Raw genomic sequence first — 16883 nt, 5'->3', positions numbered from 1 at the left:
TGGTGGTGGAGAGGAAACGCATGGTGAATCCGTGATGGGCTGTTTGCCCATCAGCATCTAATTATTCAACAAACATTCATCATGCCAGGCCTGGGGGATTCAGCAATGAGCAAAGCAGACAGAACTCCCCTTTCCCATCCTCTTTCCCGTCGCGGGGCGGAGGCAGGCTTTGAGCCAGTGGTCACACCCAAGAGGTCCCAATGGCCATTGTGATCAGGGCTTGAAGGAGAACAGGGGAGGTGCGGCATGGTGGTGTAGACTGTGGAGCCACGTGGCCTGTGTTCAAATCCCAGCTCCACCACTTATAGACTGTGAAGCTCTGGGCAAGAGATTTGAGCCCTCTCTCCCCACGTTTTCTTCACCTCTCAAAGGTGGATAATGACGGTGCCTGTCTCCTAGTGCCATGGTGAGAGCTCCACCAGTTAAAGCATGCAAAGTGCTTAGAACAAGGCTTGACATACAGTAAGAAATACAAGTATTAGGGGAAAAAAGCACAGGGTGCCTTGAGAAGTGGGTAACATGGGGAAGGGACAGCGGAGGCTGCTTTCGGAAGAGACATTTATGCTCGAGCCCTAGAAATGGGGAAGAGTTAGCCCAGCCGTGAGATGGGACAAGAGTTTTGATGGCTCAGGGACCAGCCAGTGCAAAGACCTGAAGGTGGGAAAAAGCATGGTGTGTTCCAGGAAGAGGAGGTTGCCTAGAGGATGGGCCACAGAGAACACGGCCGTGTGAGCCTTGGGGTTTCGTTGTTGTCTTTTTTTGTTGTTGTTCTTTTTTGTTTTGTTTTGTTTTGGCTGGACCGCATGGCACGTGGGGTCTTAGTTCCCCTACGGGATTGAACCCGTGCCCCCTGCCGTGGAAATGAGGAGTCTTAACCACTGGACCACCAGGGAAGTCCCATGAGCTTTGCTGATTGCCTGTTACACTGAAGCAGGACTCCCCTCCACCAAATTACATCAGGGAGATGTAACTAGGACCAGAAACTGGACTGGCCGAGTCACGTGGCGAGTAGGATGGGGCAGTGTCTCTGTCTGTCTTTGGTAGGACTCGACACCCTGTCTCTCCCTGTATCTCTTTCTCTCTCTCACTGCCATCCGGCTGTGACTTCTCATCATCTTGCATTCTCAGCCCCAAATCCAATGGGCTTTCACCCATTCTTCCAGATCATCTCAGTTCAGTGCCCGCATCAGATTCCAACCATTTGGACTTCAGGAAGTTACCAAATTGGCTTTAGAGCATCATGGGGATTATAACAATAATAGCAAACGTTTCCGTAGCACTTACTACATGCTGATGACTGTTGTAATTGCTCACAAGTATAGTATTTTTTTTTTTTTTTGGCCACGCCACACGGTATGCAGGATCTTAATTCCCCACCCAGGGATTGAACCCGTGCCCGCTGCATTGGGAACGTGGCATCTTAACCACTGGACCACCAGGGAAGTCCCCTCTCACATGTATGGTATTGACTCGTTCAAGCTTCCCAGCAACGCTGTGAGGTAGGTACAGATTATCGTGTCCAATTTACAGATGAGGGCAAGGAGGCCCAGGGAGGTTAAACAACTCACACAGCAGGTGAGTGGCCAAGCCAGGACATCAACCCAGGCAGCCTGACCCTCAGACCCTGCTCTTAACCACCTGGCTCTACTCTACCAGCTGAGTAGGAAGAAGGGCCATCCAGAAGAAACGAGTCATTTCCATTGTAAGGATGTTGTCTGGAAAGATGCTGGTGACATCACACGGACTCCTTTTTGGGAGGACCGTGGGAGAGATCCTTGCCTGTTCTTGGTACTAAAAATAGTTAAGTTTTCTCCTGAGCATCTGGTGTGTTTTTGTTTCAGGACACTGGGAGCCGCATAAATGACCAGCTTTCCCTTTTTGAGTTGGCTGCTAAGGAGCTTGAAGCCAAATTTATGGCCCAACCATATGCTGGTTGTTCAAGTTTTTAAGGGATGGGTTTTTCTTAGCCTCACTTCTGGCTCTATGTCCCCACTTTTTCTCTCTCTTCCTTGCAAAAAAAAAAAAAAAAAAACCCACAAAACTTTAAACGGACTGAGAAAAGACTTCACAAGAACAATACATGTTTATTGTAGAAAACTTAGAAGGTAAATTTGAAGATGGGAATAAAAATCCCTACTCGTCCCCGATTTTAATGGCTGCATAGTATTCCCTCGTGTAGAGTTTTAAAATCAATGCCCCTACTGGCAAACGACTGAAGGGGAAAAAAATTCCAGCTGTCCAATTTTAGACAATACTTTAATGAGCATTCTTGTAGCAATTGAGTACTTGTCACATGGTTTCCGTGGGCTAAATTCTTAGACTCAGATTGGGGTTAAATACAAATGCAGAAACCTTAAGGCTTTGGATTGGCAGACCGCCCTCCAGAAATATCTAATTCCTGCTCTCCTATTTAATTGGAGCTATCGTGTGGTATTTTACATATCCTTGTAAACCTCTTGCAGTCTTCTCTGGAACAAGGCAGCAAACAAATAAATATACGAGCCCCAAGCCACTTCTGCTTCCTGATTAAATTATCCAGCCTCAAACGCAATAATATCCTTGACTTATCAAGAGGCACCTGCTTGCTCTAGTCCTGTTTGCTCATCCCCAGTAGCCGGTGCTCAATGGTTGGCTGCCCCTGGGATCCTGTAGCAATCCCTCGGCCCCTGGAAGAACCAAGAACTGTTTTTTGAACCAAGACGTAGGTGACGGAGCTGTAGGCCGAGCTGATGATCCCGGACGCGAGAGCTGGAAAAACTTTTCCTGCGTGTCCTGTACTCAGTCAATCCTGGACCTGTTACATAGACGGCTGCTCAATTGGGGCAGCAGCCTAGGTGAAAGCATTTGAAAAATCCCAGCCACTATGGAGAACAGTATGGAGGTTCCTTAAAAAACTAAAAATAGAACTACCATACGACCCAGCAATCCCACTACTGGGCATATGCCCTGAGAAAACCATAATTCATAAAGAGTCATGTACCAAAATGTTCACTGCAGCTCTATGTACAATAGCCAGGACATGGAAGCAACCTAAGTGTCCACTGACAGATGAATGGATAAAGAAGATGTGGCACATATATACAATGGAATATTACTCAGCCATAAAAAGAAACGAAATTGAGTTATTTGTAGTGAGGTGGAGGGACCTAGAGACTGTCATACAGAGTGAAGTAAGTCAGAAAGAGAAAAACAAATACCGTATGCTAACACATATATGTGGAATCTAAGAAAAAAAGGTCATGAAGAACCTAGGGGCAAGATGGGAATAAAGACACAGACCTACTAGAGAATGGACTTGAGGACACGGGGAGGGGGAACGGTAAGCTGGGACAAAGTGAGAGAGTGGCATGGACACATATGCATGTGAAGTGAGACAGGCCACCAGATCAGAAGTGTCTGTACCAGGAGAACTCCGCGGCTCTCACACCTGCTGTTATAAACATCTCCCTTAGTTATAGGCATTCTCTATCCCTAGGAGTGTGACCTCTGAGAATCTGTGACTTTGGTTTGAAGCTAAACCCAGTCTGGGAGAGCTGGCCTTTGGACTGTCAAACACGGAGCCTCCCAGGATGTTCCAGTGGGTTCCCAAGGACATGAATTGACTGTGTGTTTGAACTTGAACCCGATGGGCGAAACTCAGGCTCTTTGCCGTGCTGAGATTTGGCAGCCAAACCCCGAGCATTTAATTACGCCGCTGCAGAGAACACTCCAGCGAGGTGCGTCCAACGCAGACAATTATTTTAGGAAAGCCGTGGAGGCCTTCTCTCTGCGCCGCTTAAATCATGCTTCTCTTTTACAATTCAATATTTCGTGTGTTGAGAGAAAATGGCTTGTTTGCTTCAAAGCACACGCTACAGAATGTAGGAAGGGGATGTTAATTATGTTGAACCGGGCTGCTTTGTCTCTGCACAAATGAGAATCTTCGGGGGGTTCTATCCAAATTGCTTGGGGATCAGAGCCAGGGGAGCACAGATGGAGATGTTTGGACTCAAGTTCATGGTTTTGTTTTTTTGGTCTTTGTTTTTTAAGAACTGTATTTGTCATGAAAAAAGGTGAAGCTAGTTCTGCATTCTCCTAGAACCAAAGGGGAAGGCATTCCTGAATCTCTTTTCTTTTTTTTAATTTTTATCTTTTACTGGAGTTTAGTTGATTTACAATGTGGTGTTAGTTTCAGGTGTACAGCAAAGTGATACGTATACATATATCTATTCTTTTTCAGATTCTTTTCCCATACAGGTTATTACAGAATATTGAATAGAGTTCCCTGTGCTATACAGTCAGATCTTATTATCTTTTTTTTTTTTTTGCGGTACGCGGGCCTCTCAGTGTTGCGGCCTCTCCCGTTGCGGAGCACAGGCTCCGGATGCGCAGGCTCAGCGGCCATGGCTCACGGGCCCAGCCGCTCCACTCCGGGAAGATGTGGCATCTTCCCGGACCAGGGCTCGAACCTGCATCCCCTGCATCGGCAGGCAGATTCTTAACCACTGCGCCACCAGGGAAGCCCTGCTTATCTATTTTATATAGAGTAGTATGTGTATGTTAATCCCAACCTCCTCATTTATCCCTCCCCCTCTGGGTCACCCTTTTGTCTTAGGCCATCCTTCTTGGTTTTGGTCGGGCTTCTTCAGGAGCAGAGCTGGATGAGAGGAGTTGAGTGCAAATACTTAGCTGGGAGGCGATCCCAGGAGGAACCAGTGGCGAAAGGGAGATGGAAAATGAAGGAAACCCAGGCAGGGCAATCTAATGGTCCCACTGTGGGCACCTGGAGCACAGATCCCCATGGGATCCTCTGGGAAACTGCAGGCAGCAGGCACCCCAGAGTTCTCCCACTGGAGAGGCGAGAGGGCTGGTATTTAACACGAACTCCGTGGGGACTTCCGGGTGGGAGGTGCTTCTGCCTGCCCAGTGCAAAGGCAGGGTGGGCTCGGACCACCCGAGGAAGCCCTTGGCAGTGAGGCGCTCTGCAGTAAGGCTGGAGTGTGGGCTCCACCTGGACCATGCCTACATGCAAGGGAGCCTGGGAAGGTGAGTGACTTCATTCCTCCGCCGGGGAGACACGGACTTGTAAAGAGGGGGTTCCCTCAACCTCCGAAGTGAGTACATAAGGCTCAAAGAATGACTAATGACAATAGTTTCAGATGGCATCTATGAATGTTTTCTTTTTTTCTTATAAATTAGCGGACGAGTCAAGCTCATCTGAACAGTGATATCACTTGCTCACATTCCAATAAGCTAAAAAAAAAAGGCTTTATTGAGTGGGAGAGAAAAAGTGGGCTAACAGCTGGAGTCTCTGGGGTTGCCCATTGCCCACTGCCCACAGCCTGGCTTATCTCTGCTACAGCTCATGGGAACAGCCTCTGCGGGGTGGTAAGTAGCGGCTGTGCAAATGATCCATGATGGTGAAGCTTTGTTTCTCTGTAAAACACTTGGGGTTTTATCAGACTTTCTTCCCTGTCTTAGGAATGCATTCTGGATAGGACCAGCATCTTCTACTTCCCATCTCCTCGGTTTCCACCCATCACCGCTTGCCTGGACTCTTGCAGTCACCTCTGCCCTGGTTTCCCACCCTTGCCACCTCACACCCACAGTCTGTTCCCCCCCACAGCAGCCAGGGGGCGCTTGTGAACACCTGAGTCAGGTCCTGTCCATCCTCTGCACAGAACCCTCCTTGGCTCCTACCTCACTCAGAGCAAAAATGTGTCCTCCCCATGGTCCACAAGGCCCTGCACATGCTGTCCTGTCCCATCTCTGTCCTCATCTCCCCCACCCCGCGCACAATCTCTCCCTCGGTGACTCTGTTCTAGCTGAACTAGCCTCCTCCATGTTTCCCAGCCATACCAGGCATGGTCCGGCCTCAGGGCCTTTGCACTTGCTGGTCTCTCTGCCTGGAGCATCTTTCCCCAGATATCCTCATGGCTCCTCCCTCACCTCCTTCAGGTCTTTACTCAAATGACATCTTCTCATTAAGCCCTTCCCAGGGCCCCTAAAATTGCAACCTTAACCACCCCCCAACCCTAGCATCCTCCATCATTTCTTCCCTGCTTTACTTCTCTCTATGGCACTCAAAATCCTTTAAATACTTGGTGTTAACTTATTTATTTCTGTTGCTCCCCACTTTAAAGTAACTCCTAGAGGAGCTTTTTGTGTTTGTGTTTTGTTTACTATGTTTTCAATGTCCAGAACAGAGCCTGACACACAGCAGGAGCTTAACAAATATTTGTTGAACAAATGAGACCACCATGCCCTGATTAAAAACCAAAAGCCTGGGACTTGTGACTGACTCCAGTACGTTCTGGGGAAGCTCAAGGGGGCCTGATCTGAGGGCCCAACACGTTCCATCCAGTGAGGATTCAATGCTTTTTGAGTAATGTTCCTCCAATCCCTCCAGGTATTGGTCAGAATTTGTGTGCCAGAAGTGTCCCTTCCTCTCTCCCCTTCTCCTGGCTCACTCATCCCTCAAGTTCAGCTTACTTGTCCCTTCCCTGGGGCACCTCCTCTGAGACCCTCAGCCTGGGAGGGTCTGTTACTCTCTGTACTTTCTTTGTAGCATTCACTGCAGCATATAGTTCTAGAAGTAATGGTAGGATTCCGTAATTCATGTCTGTCTCCTCCACATCTATGGGCAGCAATCGATATGCTTTCTTCGTCTCTCTCTTCCTAGACCCTATCCCAGACCCATGCCTGGCATAGAATAGGCATTCACTAGATATTTTCTAATAATTTTGGAAAAATATGGCTCTGATGAACATGAGCCATAGGACACACGCATCCCTTAAAAACCTGAACAACCAGCATCAGTTCCCTGATGAAGATGAGCATTTCAAAGGTTCTGATAAGTCCTGCATTAAAGAAACTCGTTTCAGGAATTCCCTGGTGGTCCAGTGGTTGGAGCTCTGTGCTTTCACTGCTGAGGGCCCGGGTTTGATCCCTGATCGGGGAACTAAGCCCTCAAGCCGCGCAGCATGGCCAAAAAAGAAAAAAAAAAAAGACAGAAAGAAACTCATTTCACTCAGCAATGCACAAACATATTTGACCTCAGAGTACCGTCTTCCCAGCATGCCTGCTAAGATTGCCAGGGTTCCAAGGAGCATGGTTTGGGAAGCACAGCCATAATTGATCCCTGAATTATCTGAGCAGCATCAACTGACTTGAAGCTTAGTTTAGGAGGAGTCTAAAAGTGACACCTTCTAGTCAAGGGCTTGGCGGTCTCTGTGAGGAGTCGGTCACCCTTTGGCCATCACCCTGCCTCTTCTCAGGAACAGGGGTTGGTGGAAGGGGGAATGAAAATAGTAGAGTTATGCTTAGTGGCCCCCAAGATATATCCAGAACCTGTCTGTCACTGTGGGTCGAGAAGCAGAGAGGAATGTTCAGGTGTGAGGGTTGGTAGGAGTCTGAGTCTATGTTCTAATGGTGGTTATGGAGGCATTGTTGCATGCGTGTGCAAATGTGTTTGAGAGAATGAATTCCCCTCTTTGGAAGGGCTCAAATCCCACAATTCCTTGCCATGTTCCTTCGCCCCTCATACCTCAGTCTTATCATCCGTAAAATGGGGCTCCCCGAGGAGGGATTGAGATCACACACGTCTGGCACTTAGCACATCGTCTGGCACATTCCAAGGGTCCAGCAAAAGACCTCTGTCATCTCTCCGGGGCCCCTTTTCTCTCCCAGGAGCGATGGGGTGATTCCCCCATTGGGTTCCCACTCTCTGACTCCGACCTCCCCGCAGACCCTCTTCCAAAGCCCAGAGGAAGGCTGGCAGCTGTACACCTCGGCCCAGGCTCCCGACGGAAAATGCATCTGCACGGCCGTGATCCCCGCGCAGAGCACCTGCTCCCGCGATGGCCGGAGCCGGGAGCTGCGGCAGATGATGGAGAAGGTAAGAACCTTCCAGGTTCCCTTGTGAAAATCTCCCAATTCCCACCCTGCCCTCTGCCCCCATCCAGATCAGCCGGGGCCAGATCTAGCCAAGCAGATTATTCAGAACTGGTGGATGACCTGGCTCCCCTCCAGGTGGATATTTCGGTCAATATCTGTTTAGTGCTTTCTTTGGAGGAGAAGCTGAGCGCTGTATGGGGACAGGGAAGGAGAACCCCAGTGGCAGCATCTGAGTCTTCGGTGCATGAGCTCTGGCCCCACCACGCACTCAGCCAGACTCACCTGCTAAGGAAGGTCTCACCCTCCATCCCAAGAGACTTACATAAAGATGCCTCCCCCTTCTGATTGTGGTTGATATAAACTGGTCCCCATTCAGTACATTCCCAAGGATATTCCGGTGCCCTTTAGAGGCCGACTGCTGTCTCTTGCCACTACCCAGCTGAATTGCCCATTAGTCACCTCTGATGTCGGCGTTGAAAGGGACTAGCAACTTCCCACCGCCATCCTGTAGAGGAGGAAGCTGAGGACAGAAGAGACCCTTGTTGGCACTGGAGTCTTCCACCCATTAACTCTGTAGGATCCTGCCCTGCCCGTGACACCGGAACTGCTTTCCCCAACAGTGCAGAATGGCCATGTGGTGTCCCCTGATTGTTGACCATGACCATAAAAATGTTTTGTGGCGTCCAGGATGGGTATCAGGCTCTTGACTTTCTGAGAACTTCCAAGTGTCACGTGAACAATGGTTCAGGAAAGTCTGTATATTTCAACAAGCATCCAGTGTTGCCTCTGAGTTCACCTTGGCCGGGAGGAACTCAACTTAGCCAAGTGGAGGTGGGAGCTAGGGGGCCCTCGGTCTGGATTAGGAGAGGTCAGGGCAAGGGGAAGTTCAGTTCCCTCATTTAGCCTAAAGGTATTTATTGAGCATCTAGTATTTACTGAGCATTCAGCCGTGGACAAGCCAGACACTGGGTCTGCCTCTGAGGATCCCACCTACAGGAGACAGATGAATAGGAATGTTCCAGGTAGTAGTCATAGCTGGAAAGAAAATAACCACGTAAGGGGGAGAGGGTGAGTGGCTGCTTAAGGCAGGGTGATCAGGGAAGGCCACTCTGAGGAGGTGATGCTGGAGTTGAGACATGAAGGATGAGGCGAAGCCAGCGACGAAGACAAAGGGAACAGCGCTCCAGGTAGAGGGATCAGCAAGTGCAAAGGCCCTGAGGACGGAAGAAGCTTCAAATCTATGTGAGCGAAGTTGGGCTGGTGGTTGCAGTGGATGAACACGGCGAGTAGGCAGGCAAAGGGGCAGGACCAGCTCGCAGGGTCTGCAGGGGAAGGTGATCCAATCTTCCTTTTGAAAAACTCCCTCTCGGGACTTCCCCGGTGGTCCAGCGGTTAAGACTCCGTGCTTCCCCTGCAGGAGGCCTGGGTTCAATCCCTGGTTGGGGAACTAAGATCCCACACGCCTCGCAGTGTGGCCAAAAGAAGAAAAAAGAAAAACTTCTGTCTGGCTGCTCTGTGGAGACTTGACTGCTGGGGACGAGAGTGGAGGCAGGGACAGCAGGGAAGAGGGAAGAGGTGGGAGGTGGTGGTGGCCAGACTAGTAGCCAGTGGATGGATTGGGCCTGCCATTGGGAGGTCAGGTTGCTGGTAAGGTTGGGAGGAGAAGGTTGGTTGGATGTTTGGCCTCTGGCCCCGCCAGGTCTTGTCTGTGGCATCCCGGGGACGGGGACAGGAGTGTGGCTCTTCCTAACCCTCCAAGTTCCTAGGTTCAGAACGTCTCCCAGTCCATGGAGGTCCTTGAGTTGCGGACGTACCGTGACCTCCAGTACGTGCGAAGCATGGAGACCCTCATGCGGAGCCTGGATGCGAGGCTCCGGGCGGCCGACGGGTCCCTTTCGGCCAAGAGCTTCCAGGTGGGTCCTTCTGGGTTCAGGTCAGAGGTCAAGAGAAGCATTGGGATTGGTGCCCATTAGTTCCCAGAGTGGGGGTCACATCTGGGAAGGACCGAGAGTTGGCTGGCCCAGATCTAGGGTCCAGTGTGGGCTGAATGCCAAGGGCCAGGTGTGCATCAGAGATAAGGGGTGAAGTTGTGGGTTGAAGGCTGGGCTCAGGTCTGGGCCACTGGTCAGGGGTTGGGATCAGCAATGGTTCCACCTTGGGAGCAGGAGATGAAGGACAGGATGACGGAGCTGTTGCCCCTGAGCTCGGTCCTGGAGCAGTACAAGGCGGACATGAGGACCATTGTGCGCCTGCGGGAGGAGGTGAGGAATCTCTCCGGCAGCCTTGCAGCCATCCAGGAGGAGATGGGCGCCTACGGCTACGGGGACCTGCAGCAGCGGGTGATGGCACTGGAGGCCCGGCTCCACGCCTGTGCCCAGAAGCTGGGTATGCCTTGATATTTGATCTTGACCCCTGGCCTCCACACCCAACCCCAAAACCCTCTGTGTGCCCAGGGCATGGTTTTGACCTCTAACTTCGAAACTTTGACCCTTGACCTCCCTACCCAAGGCCAAAAATAGACCCAGAAGCTAGAAATGCTCCTGACCCTACACTTCCAGTCCCTCACCCCCAACCTCACTCCACCTTGGGACCAGATTTCTGGATCCTTCCTCACCCCTGTTCCCAGCTCTTCAGTTTGATCACACTACCTCATCCTTGCCCTGCCTCCCTTGCGCTCTTCCCATTCTCCACCCTCATCCCCCTGTTCCTGCCTCCCAGGCTGTGGGAAGCTGACGGGGGTCAGTAACCCCATCACCATTCGGGCCATGGGGTCCCGCTTCGGCTCCTGGATGACTGACACGATGGCCCCCAGTGCGGATAGCCGGGTGAGTGACTGGGCCCACACCAGGGGTCAGAAGCTATACTGAGGAGGAGACATAGCCTGTGGCTGCCCCTAGGCGCCAAGCGATTCCACATCAATGATTATCTTGTAAGCCAAAGTGTCCTAGGGTCTCCAGGGCCCTTGGACCTCCCCCTGACTGTCTAGCGACCACCAAGTGACCAAGAACTTTCCAGCCCTGTGAATCTGTAAGTCAGCTGACCTCCAATGACTGTATAGAGACTAATGGTTACTAGTACTAATGACCAGCTTCCAGTGACCACTGACCTCAAAGTAACCACCAGTGACCACTGCCTTCCCAAGGACTAGGACCTACCAGCACCACTCAATGATTTTTTTTTTTTTTTCGGTACGCGGGCCTCTCACTGTTGTGGCCTCTCCCGTTGCGGAGCACAGGCTCCGGACGTGCAGGCTCAGCGGCCATGGCTCACGGGCCCAGCCGCTCCGCGGCACGTGGGATCTTCCCGGACCGGGGCACGAACCCGTGTCCCCTGCATCGGCAGGCGGACTCTCAACCGCTGCGCCACCAGGGAAGCCCTCAATGACCTTTAAACTTCCGGTGGCCACCATGGTCACAATTGCCTGTCACCTCTGATCCACAGGAACCATCTATTAACTGCCTAGTGACTATCCTAGTGATGGATGTCGGTCACTGGGCAGCCATAGGGTGTCATAGATTAGAGGCAGCAAATAGCCACTGCCCCACTGTGATCATGGCCTCCCAGGCATCATGGTGGTTCAACCAAGGGGTTACGAGCTTGGGTTTGGGGGGAATTGCCCGGTGGCCCAGTGGTTAGGATTGGTGCTTCCACTGCTGGGGCATGGGTTCAGTCCCTCGTCGGGGAACTAAGATCCCACAAGCCACGAGGCACCAAAAAAAAAAAAGAAATCAGACTTGGAGTTATATCCCGCTTCCACCAATTCTTAGCTGGGAAACTTGGGGAGGTTCCTTAATGTCTCTGAGCCTCAATTTTCCTTATCTTAAAAATGGTTATGATAACATCAGCGTTACAGTTTTTAGGTTGCTTAGCCCAATAACCAGCATGAGTAAGGGCACTCACACACGCTAATACCATGGTGACAGCGAAAGACGTTGACGGAGAGGATGCTGACGTACAGGAATTACCCACGGGCGATGGATTCACGTGACCTCTTACCACCCAAGGGCAGCCTAATGACCACTAACCATCCCATATCCAATGACCAGTGAACTCCTAGGCCCAGTGAGTCGCCAGGGACTGCAGTTTCCCCGATTCTTGGGGATCAAGCACTGTCCTCTGAGCGTCTGAGACCAATAGCACTCCCTGACCAAATGATCCCAGTCACTGGGATGATGCCTGGTCATGAAAGGTCACTGGACATCCCATGACTGAGTAATGACCACTTAGTGACTGTTGATCCCTAATGACCGTATGATTCCTTAGTGGCTGCTGGGACCTTTGGGTCATTGGTGGTGGTCCACCAGTGACCAGCGGCTCTCTCGCAGGTCTGGTACATGGATGGCTATTACAAGGGCCGGCGGGTCCTGGAGTTCCGTACTCTGGGAGACTTCATCAAAGGCCAGAACTTTATCCAGCACCTGCTGCCCCAGCCGTGGGCAGGCACGGGCCACGTGGTGTACAATGGCTCCCTGTTCTACAACAAGTACCAGAGCAACGTGGTGGTCAAGTACCACTTCCGCTCGCGTTCCGTGCTGGTGCAGAGGAGCCTCCCTGGGGCCGGCTACAATAACACCTTCCCCTACTCCTGGGGTGGCTTCTCGGACATGGACTTCATGGTGGACGAGAGTGGGCTCTGGGCCGTGTACACCACCAACCAGAACGCAGGCAACATCGTGGTCAGCCGGCTGGACCCGCACACCCTCGAGGTCGTGCGGTCCTGGGACACCGGCTACCCCAAGCGCAGCGCCGGCGAGGCCTTCATGATCTGTGGCGTGCTCTACGTGACCAACTCCCACCTGGCCGGGGCCAAGGTCTACTTCGCCTACTTCACCAACACGTCCAGCTACGAGTACACAGACGTGCCCTTCCACAACCAGTACTCCCACATCTCCATGCTGGATTACAACCCCCGCGAGCGGGCCCTCTACACCTGGAACAATGGCCACCAGGTGCTCTACAATGTCACCCTCTTCCACGTCATCAGCACCGCTGGGGGCCCCTAGGGGCTGCCGTCGTCGCTCACGCAGCCACACGAGGGCCACGGGAGCCCTTTCTACTCCGCCTGCGTCCTTCCAAATTTATCTTTCTGTCTCTGTCCTGCCCTCTCTCTCCCTCTCCCTCTCCCCTCCTGTACTGTTTTTTCTCCCTCCACCTTTGCGCCCAGCTTTCATTCTCTGCTTCTGTTGTCAGTGCGTTTTCTCAGTATCGTCTCTTCTTTATTGATCTCTGATTTTGATACTTCGCTTTCTTTTTATTGAGGCCTCTCTATCTTTTGGTCAATGTGACTCTCCAGCTATCGCTGCCTGTCTCTCTCCCTCCCTCCCTTCCCTCTTTGCGTCCCACTCAGTCCTCCTCCTCCTGGCTTCACGTCCCCTCCTCCCGACCCAAGGAGTTGAGTGCATGGATGTTTATTTTATTTACACCTTTTCTTTCCGGGTTGCTGGAATAAACGGGACCTTTGACATTTCATGCTTCAGCGGCTCTGTGTGTCTGGAAGGGGCAGAAGAGGCCAGGTGGAGGGTGAGCCTGGAGGCCCACCCCAGCTGGGTCCCCTTGTCCCAGGCCGCAAGCTTTGTGAACAGGGGCAGGTAAGCCCAGCCCGGGGGGTGGGTGGGTGAGGGCCCTGGCAGAGCCCTTTGGGAAGAGAGGAGAGGACACCCGATCCAAACTTGTTTCAAACAACATGATCCAGATAACCAAGAACTCTATCACAACGATGAAGACTGGCCTCAAATGAATATTCTTTGTCACTGTTTTTTTTTTTTTCACTCGCTGATCACACAGGTGCATCAGTAACCCATCTGGCAGCTTTTAAAATGGGTTTTTAACAAGTTGGCTGCTTTTAAGAATATGGGTATGAGAGGGTAGCACACAGAATTTTTCATTTTTCTTCTCTTTTTTCTTTGTAACATCAAAATCATTTTGTATGAGTTGCACCTGTTCTGAGTTAGCTGATTAAAAAAAGACAGCGAGTCTGAAAGTGCATGGGGGCCCTTCCGCTGGACACACCCATGCCCCGTGCCCGGGCTTGGGCAGGGACAGTCCCTGACGTGGGGACCTACATGGGGACTGGAGCTCCTGGAGGGGAAGGACGGGCAAAGCTAGCAAGTATCAGAGACAGGAAGGGAAGGGGTGTGTGAGCGCGTGGGGAAGAGACTGAAGTAAGCAAAGGCCAAGTCCTCAGGAACCTCGGCAGTGTGACTAAGGTGGAGTGGGAGGGGGTCATAGAAGGGGAAAAACAAAATGAAGGCTTTATTTTAGCCAGATCTTTGGTAGCCTGGGTGACAGACTGCAAGGAGATGGGGGAGACAGTCGCCTCTGAAGCTGTGGCCGGGAACAAAGGTAGTGCTGACCACTCCCCACCCCCGCGTACGCCCCAACACACGGCCCCCCCTGAAATCTCCAGCAGAAACATTGTGCAAACAGCCCACCGGCCCAGACAACACCCCCCCCCCCCCGCCCGGCCCTGCTGAGGCCACGGAGGCCAAGCTTGCTCCTCTGGGAGGAACCCTCCCTCCCTGTCTCCCCGTCTCTAATTAATGGCCTGATTAAATCATCTCCGCTCCGTGATGGCATCTCCGGGAACTCGGGACACTGGGGCCGTACTGCCGATGAAACCAATGAATAATAAATGCGACTGCCTAATGCACTCATTTAAAACCAATTTTTAAAGAAATCTTCAAGAAAAGCAATTCATTTCCATTTAAATTAACAAGTTCGACATTGAAGAGAATCGATTCCTGGATAAGCACCTTGAGAGGCACTTCGCTCTGCATCTGCTTTTAAAAAACAAACACACAAACAAAAAACAGGGACAGGGCGAGGGCACCTAGAACATCTGCGCCCCATCCCTCCGATTTGTATTGGGCATCAGACAGATGCCCACAGGTGCCCCTTCTCTCTTTCACACACACACAGAGAGGCAGGCCCAGCCCTCCTTATACTTTGGGGTTGGTGGCTTTTGTTCCAACCAAGGTAGGCAAGGAGTAATTAACCCCCTGCCCCTCGACCCAGGCGAGGGTTGTGTGTCATCTGCGTGTGTCCTAGGCTGCCTACTGCTTCCCCTGCTTCCCCTTTTGTGGAGGTGTGTCTGTCTACATCGGGGAAGCTTTTTAGCCCATCCTGTGGCAGTACCCATGTTACCCCGAGTTGAAGTAACTGGCTCTAGCCCTGCTCTGCGGCCACAGAAGCCTGAGCTGGTGAAAACGGCAAGAGTGGAAACCAGCCCCCTGGGTCGAGTTTGGGCCGGGAGATGCCAGACCAGTGACAAAGAGTATACTCTCACCACGCTGAAGGCCTGGGATTTAGGGCCTCACTTCTGGGCAGGAGGGGTGTGGAGCAGGTGACACAAGCCACAGCTCGTGAATCACGCGTGCTGAGTGGGCTCTGGGGGCATGTTTACCAAAGAGCAACGTTCTTTTGTGTTGGTTTTTGGCCACTGCAGCTAGACAAAGGAAGAGGGAGGTCCATGGAGGCAGGTGGTCACTCCCAGACGGAGGGACCCCCGGGCCACACAGGACAGACACACACCTAAGGCCAGCTAGTCACATGGGCACATGCAGGCTTGGGCGCGCGCGCGCGCGCACACACACACACACACACACACACACACACACACACACACACACACACACCCCGCACCCTCCCTTCCCCGGCAGCATCTCAGATGCCTGGGAGCCCAGGGAGACCTTCCCCAGGCCTTTGGTGCTGAGAGCGAGGCACAGGCCCACCCTCAGGCGGTGCCTTGGAGCAGGACCCTGAAAACCCTTCCGCCCCCAAGTACTCATTTCCGATCCTTCCCAGAGGCTCCTTTGGACCTGGAGGGGTGCAGTGGCTCCCCCGACACCACAGAACGGTTGGCGCAGACAGCAGGGCTGCTGCCTGCCTTGTGGCCTCCACGGGCGGTGGGAGAGGATTCTGCCTGGAGGCGCAGCCAACCATCCGGCTCTCCCCAGCCCACCAGAGCTGAGAGGAAATTCATTAAACCTTCCTAATGACAAACGCTCTGGCAGGCGGCAGGCAGAGAGCGATGGCTCCAGAAGCTGGCCAGATGGGAGTCGGGCCCAGGTGGCTGTTTGAGACTCGGGGCTTTTATCAGAGGCTCAGCTTCGTCGGGGATGGGGGCGGGGCGGGGGGCGGGGTGTTCCCTGGTGTCAGGCCAGGAAGGGCTTTATTTTCCTCAGGTGCCCAAGCCCCGCTAGCCCGCCACCTGCCCCCCGCCCCCGCCCTGGGCTGGTCCCCGTGAAGCAGGTGGGCAGACCAGGCCTAACCGCCTCTCAGCAGCGCCGCAAACCTCCTGACTGACCTGAGCCCCCAGCCCAGGCCCTGGCCCCGGGGCAGCTACGAGGAGGTGATGCACAAGAGGTGGGCCGCACCCCAGCCCCCAATCTGAAGAGGAGGAAGAGTCCCCCCCCACCCCCACCCCCATGTGCCACAGCGATTCCCTCTGCTCCACGGAGGCCCCTCCCCCAGAGGGCGGGGCAGGATCCCTGCTCTCAGAGGCGCCCGGCAGGAACCCCCACCCGCCTGGCCCCCTGCTGCCATGGTAACGGCGCCTGCAGAGGCCGCAGGACCCAAGCACAATCTTCCAGAGCGCTTGTGGCGACAGGGAAGCAGGCCTCAGGGTGCTGGGCGTAGTTCATTCTAACTCAAGTGGCCCACATGCGTGGAGGGAGTTGGTGGGAGGGGGGCGGCGAGAGCACCCAGGGGACGGGGGCTTCAGTCTGGCTCCCCGAGGATGCCCTGCTCCACCCGACCTGCTGAATCCAGAGCTGGGGGGGTCAGGGCCCTTGAACACCCGAGTGTGAGGAGCGCTGGCGCTGAGCAATGCTCCAATTCCCCGAGAGTCCGGCTGCCGCTAGGATGCCCCCAAGCCCAGGAAGGGGAGAGGCTGCTCAGGGAGGAAAGGCGGCCTGGACACCTGGACGCCAGGGATGGTGGGAGATGATCGCTCCTCCAATCGACCCCACTCACCTCCGCAGGGAGGAAATGAGAGACAGGGACAGCAG

The 16883-nt window shown here is 53.0% G+C and overlaps 1 protein-coding gene across 2 annotated transcripts in view; it reads left to right on the top strand.

Moving 5' to 3' along the window:
- The window catches only part of OLFM2 (olfactomedin 2), a gene marked incomplete at its 5' end in the record, with an annotated part of 62084 nt that extends 49124 nt beyond the window's left edge, over positions 1-12960 (top strand). For both annotated transcript variants that reach the window (XM_082837086.1, XM_082837085.1), the window contains 5 exons: positions 7727-7876; positions 9642-9788; positions 10041-10260; positions 10594-10700; positions 12201-12960. In XM_082837086.1, coding sequence (XP_082693212.1) covers positions 7727-7876; positions 9642-9788; positions 10041-10260; positions 10594-10700; positions 12201-12878 — 1302 coding nt within the window. In that variant the 3' untranslated portion in view covers positions 12879-12960. The remainder of the gene's footprint in view (positions 1-7726; positions 7877-9641; positions 9789-10040; positions 10261-10593; positions 10701-12200) is intronic.
- Positions 12961-16883: the final 3923 nt, after the last annotated feature.

This window comes from Leucopleurus acutus (genome assembly GCF_964270905.1).
Source record: "Leucopleurus acutus genome assembly, chromosome: 3".
In the NCBI taxonomy this organism is placed as follows: domain Eukaryota; kingdom Metazoa; phylum Chordata; class Mammalia; order Artiodactyla; family Delphinidae; genus Leucopleurus; species Leucopleurus acutus.
Note: the sequence above shows the minus strand (reverse complement) of the source record. Positions and strands in the feature narration are given on the sequence as shown.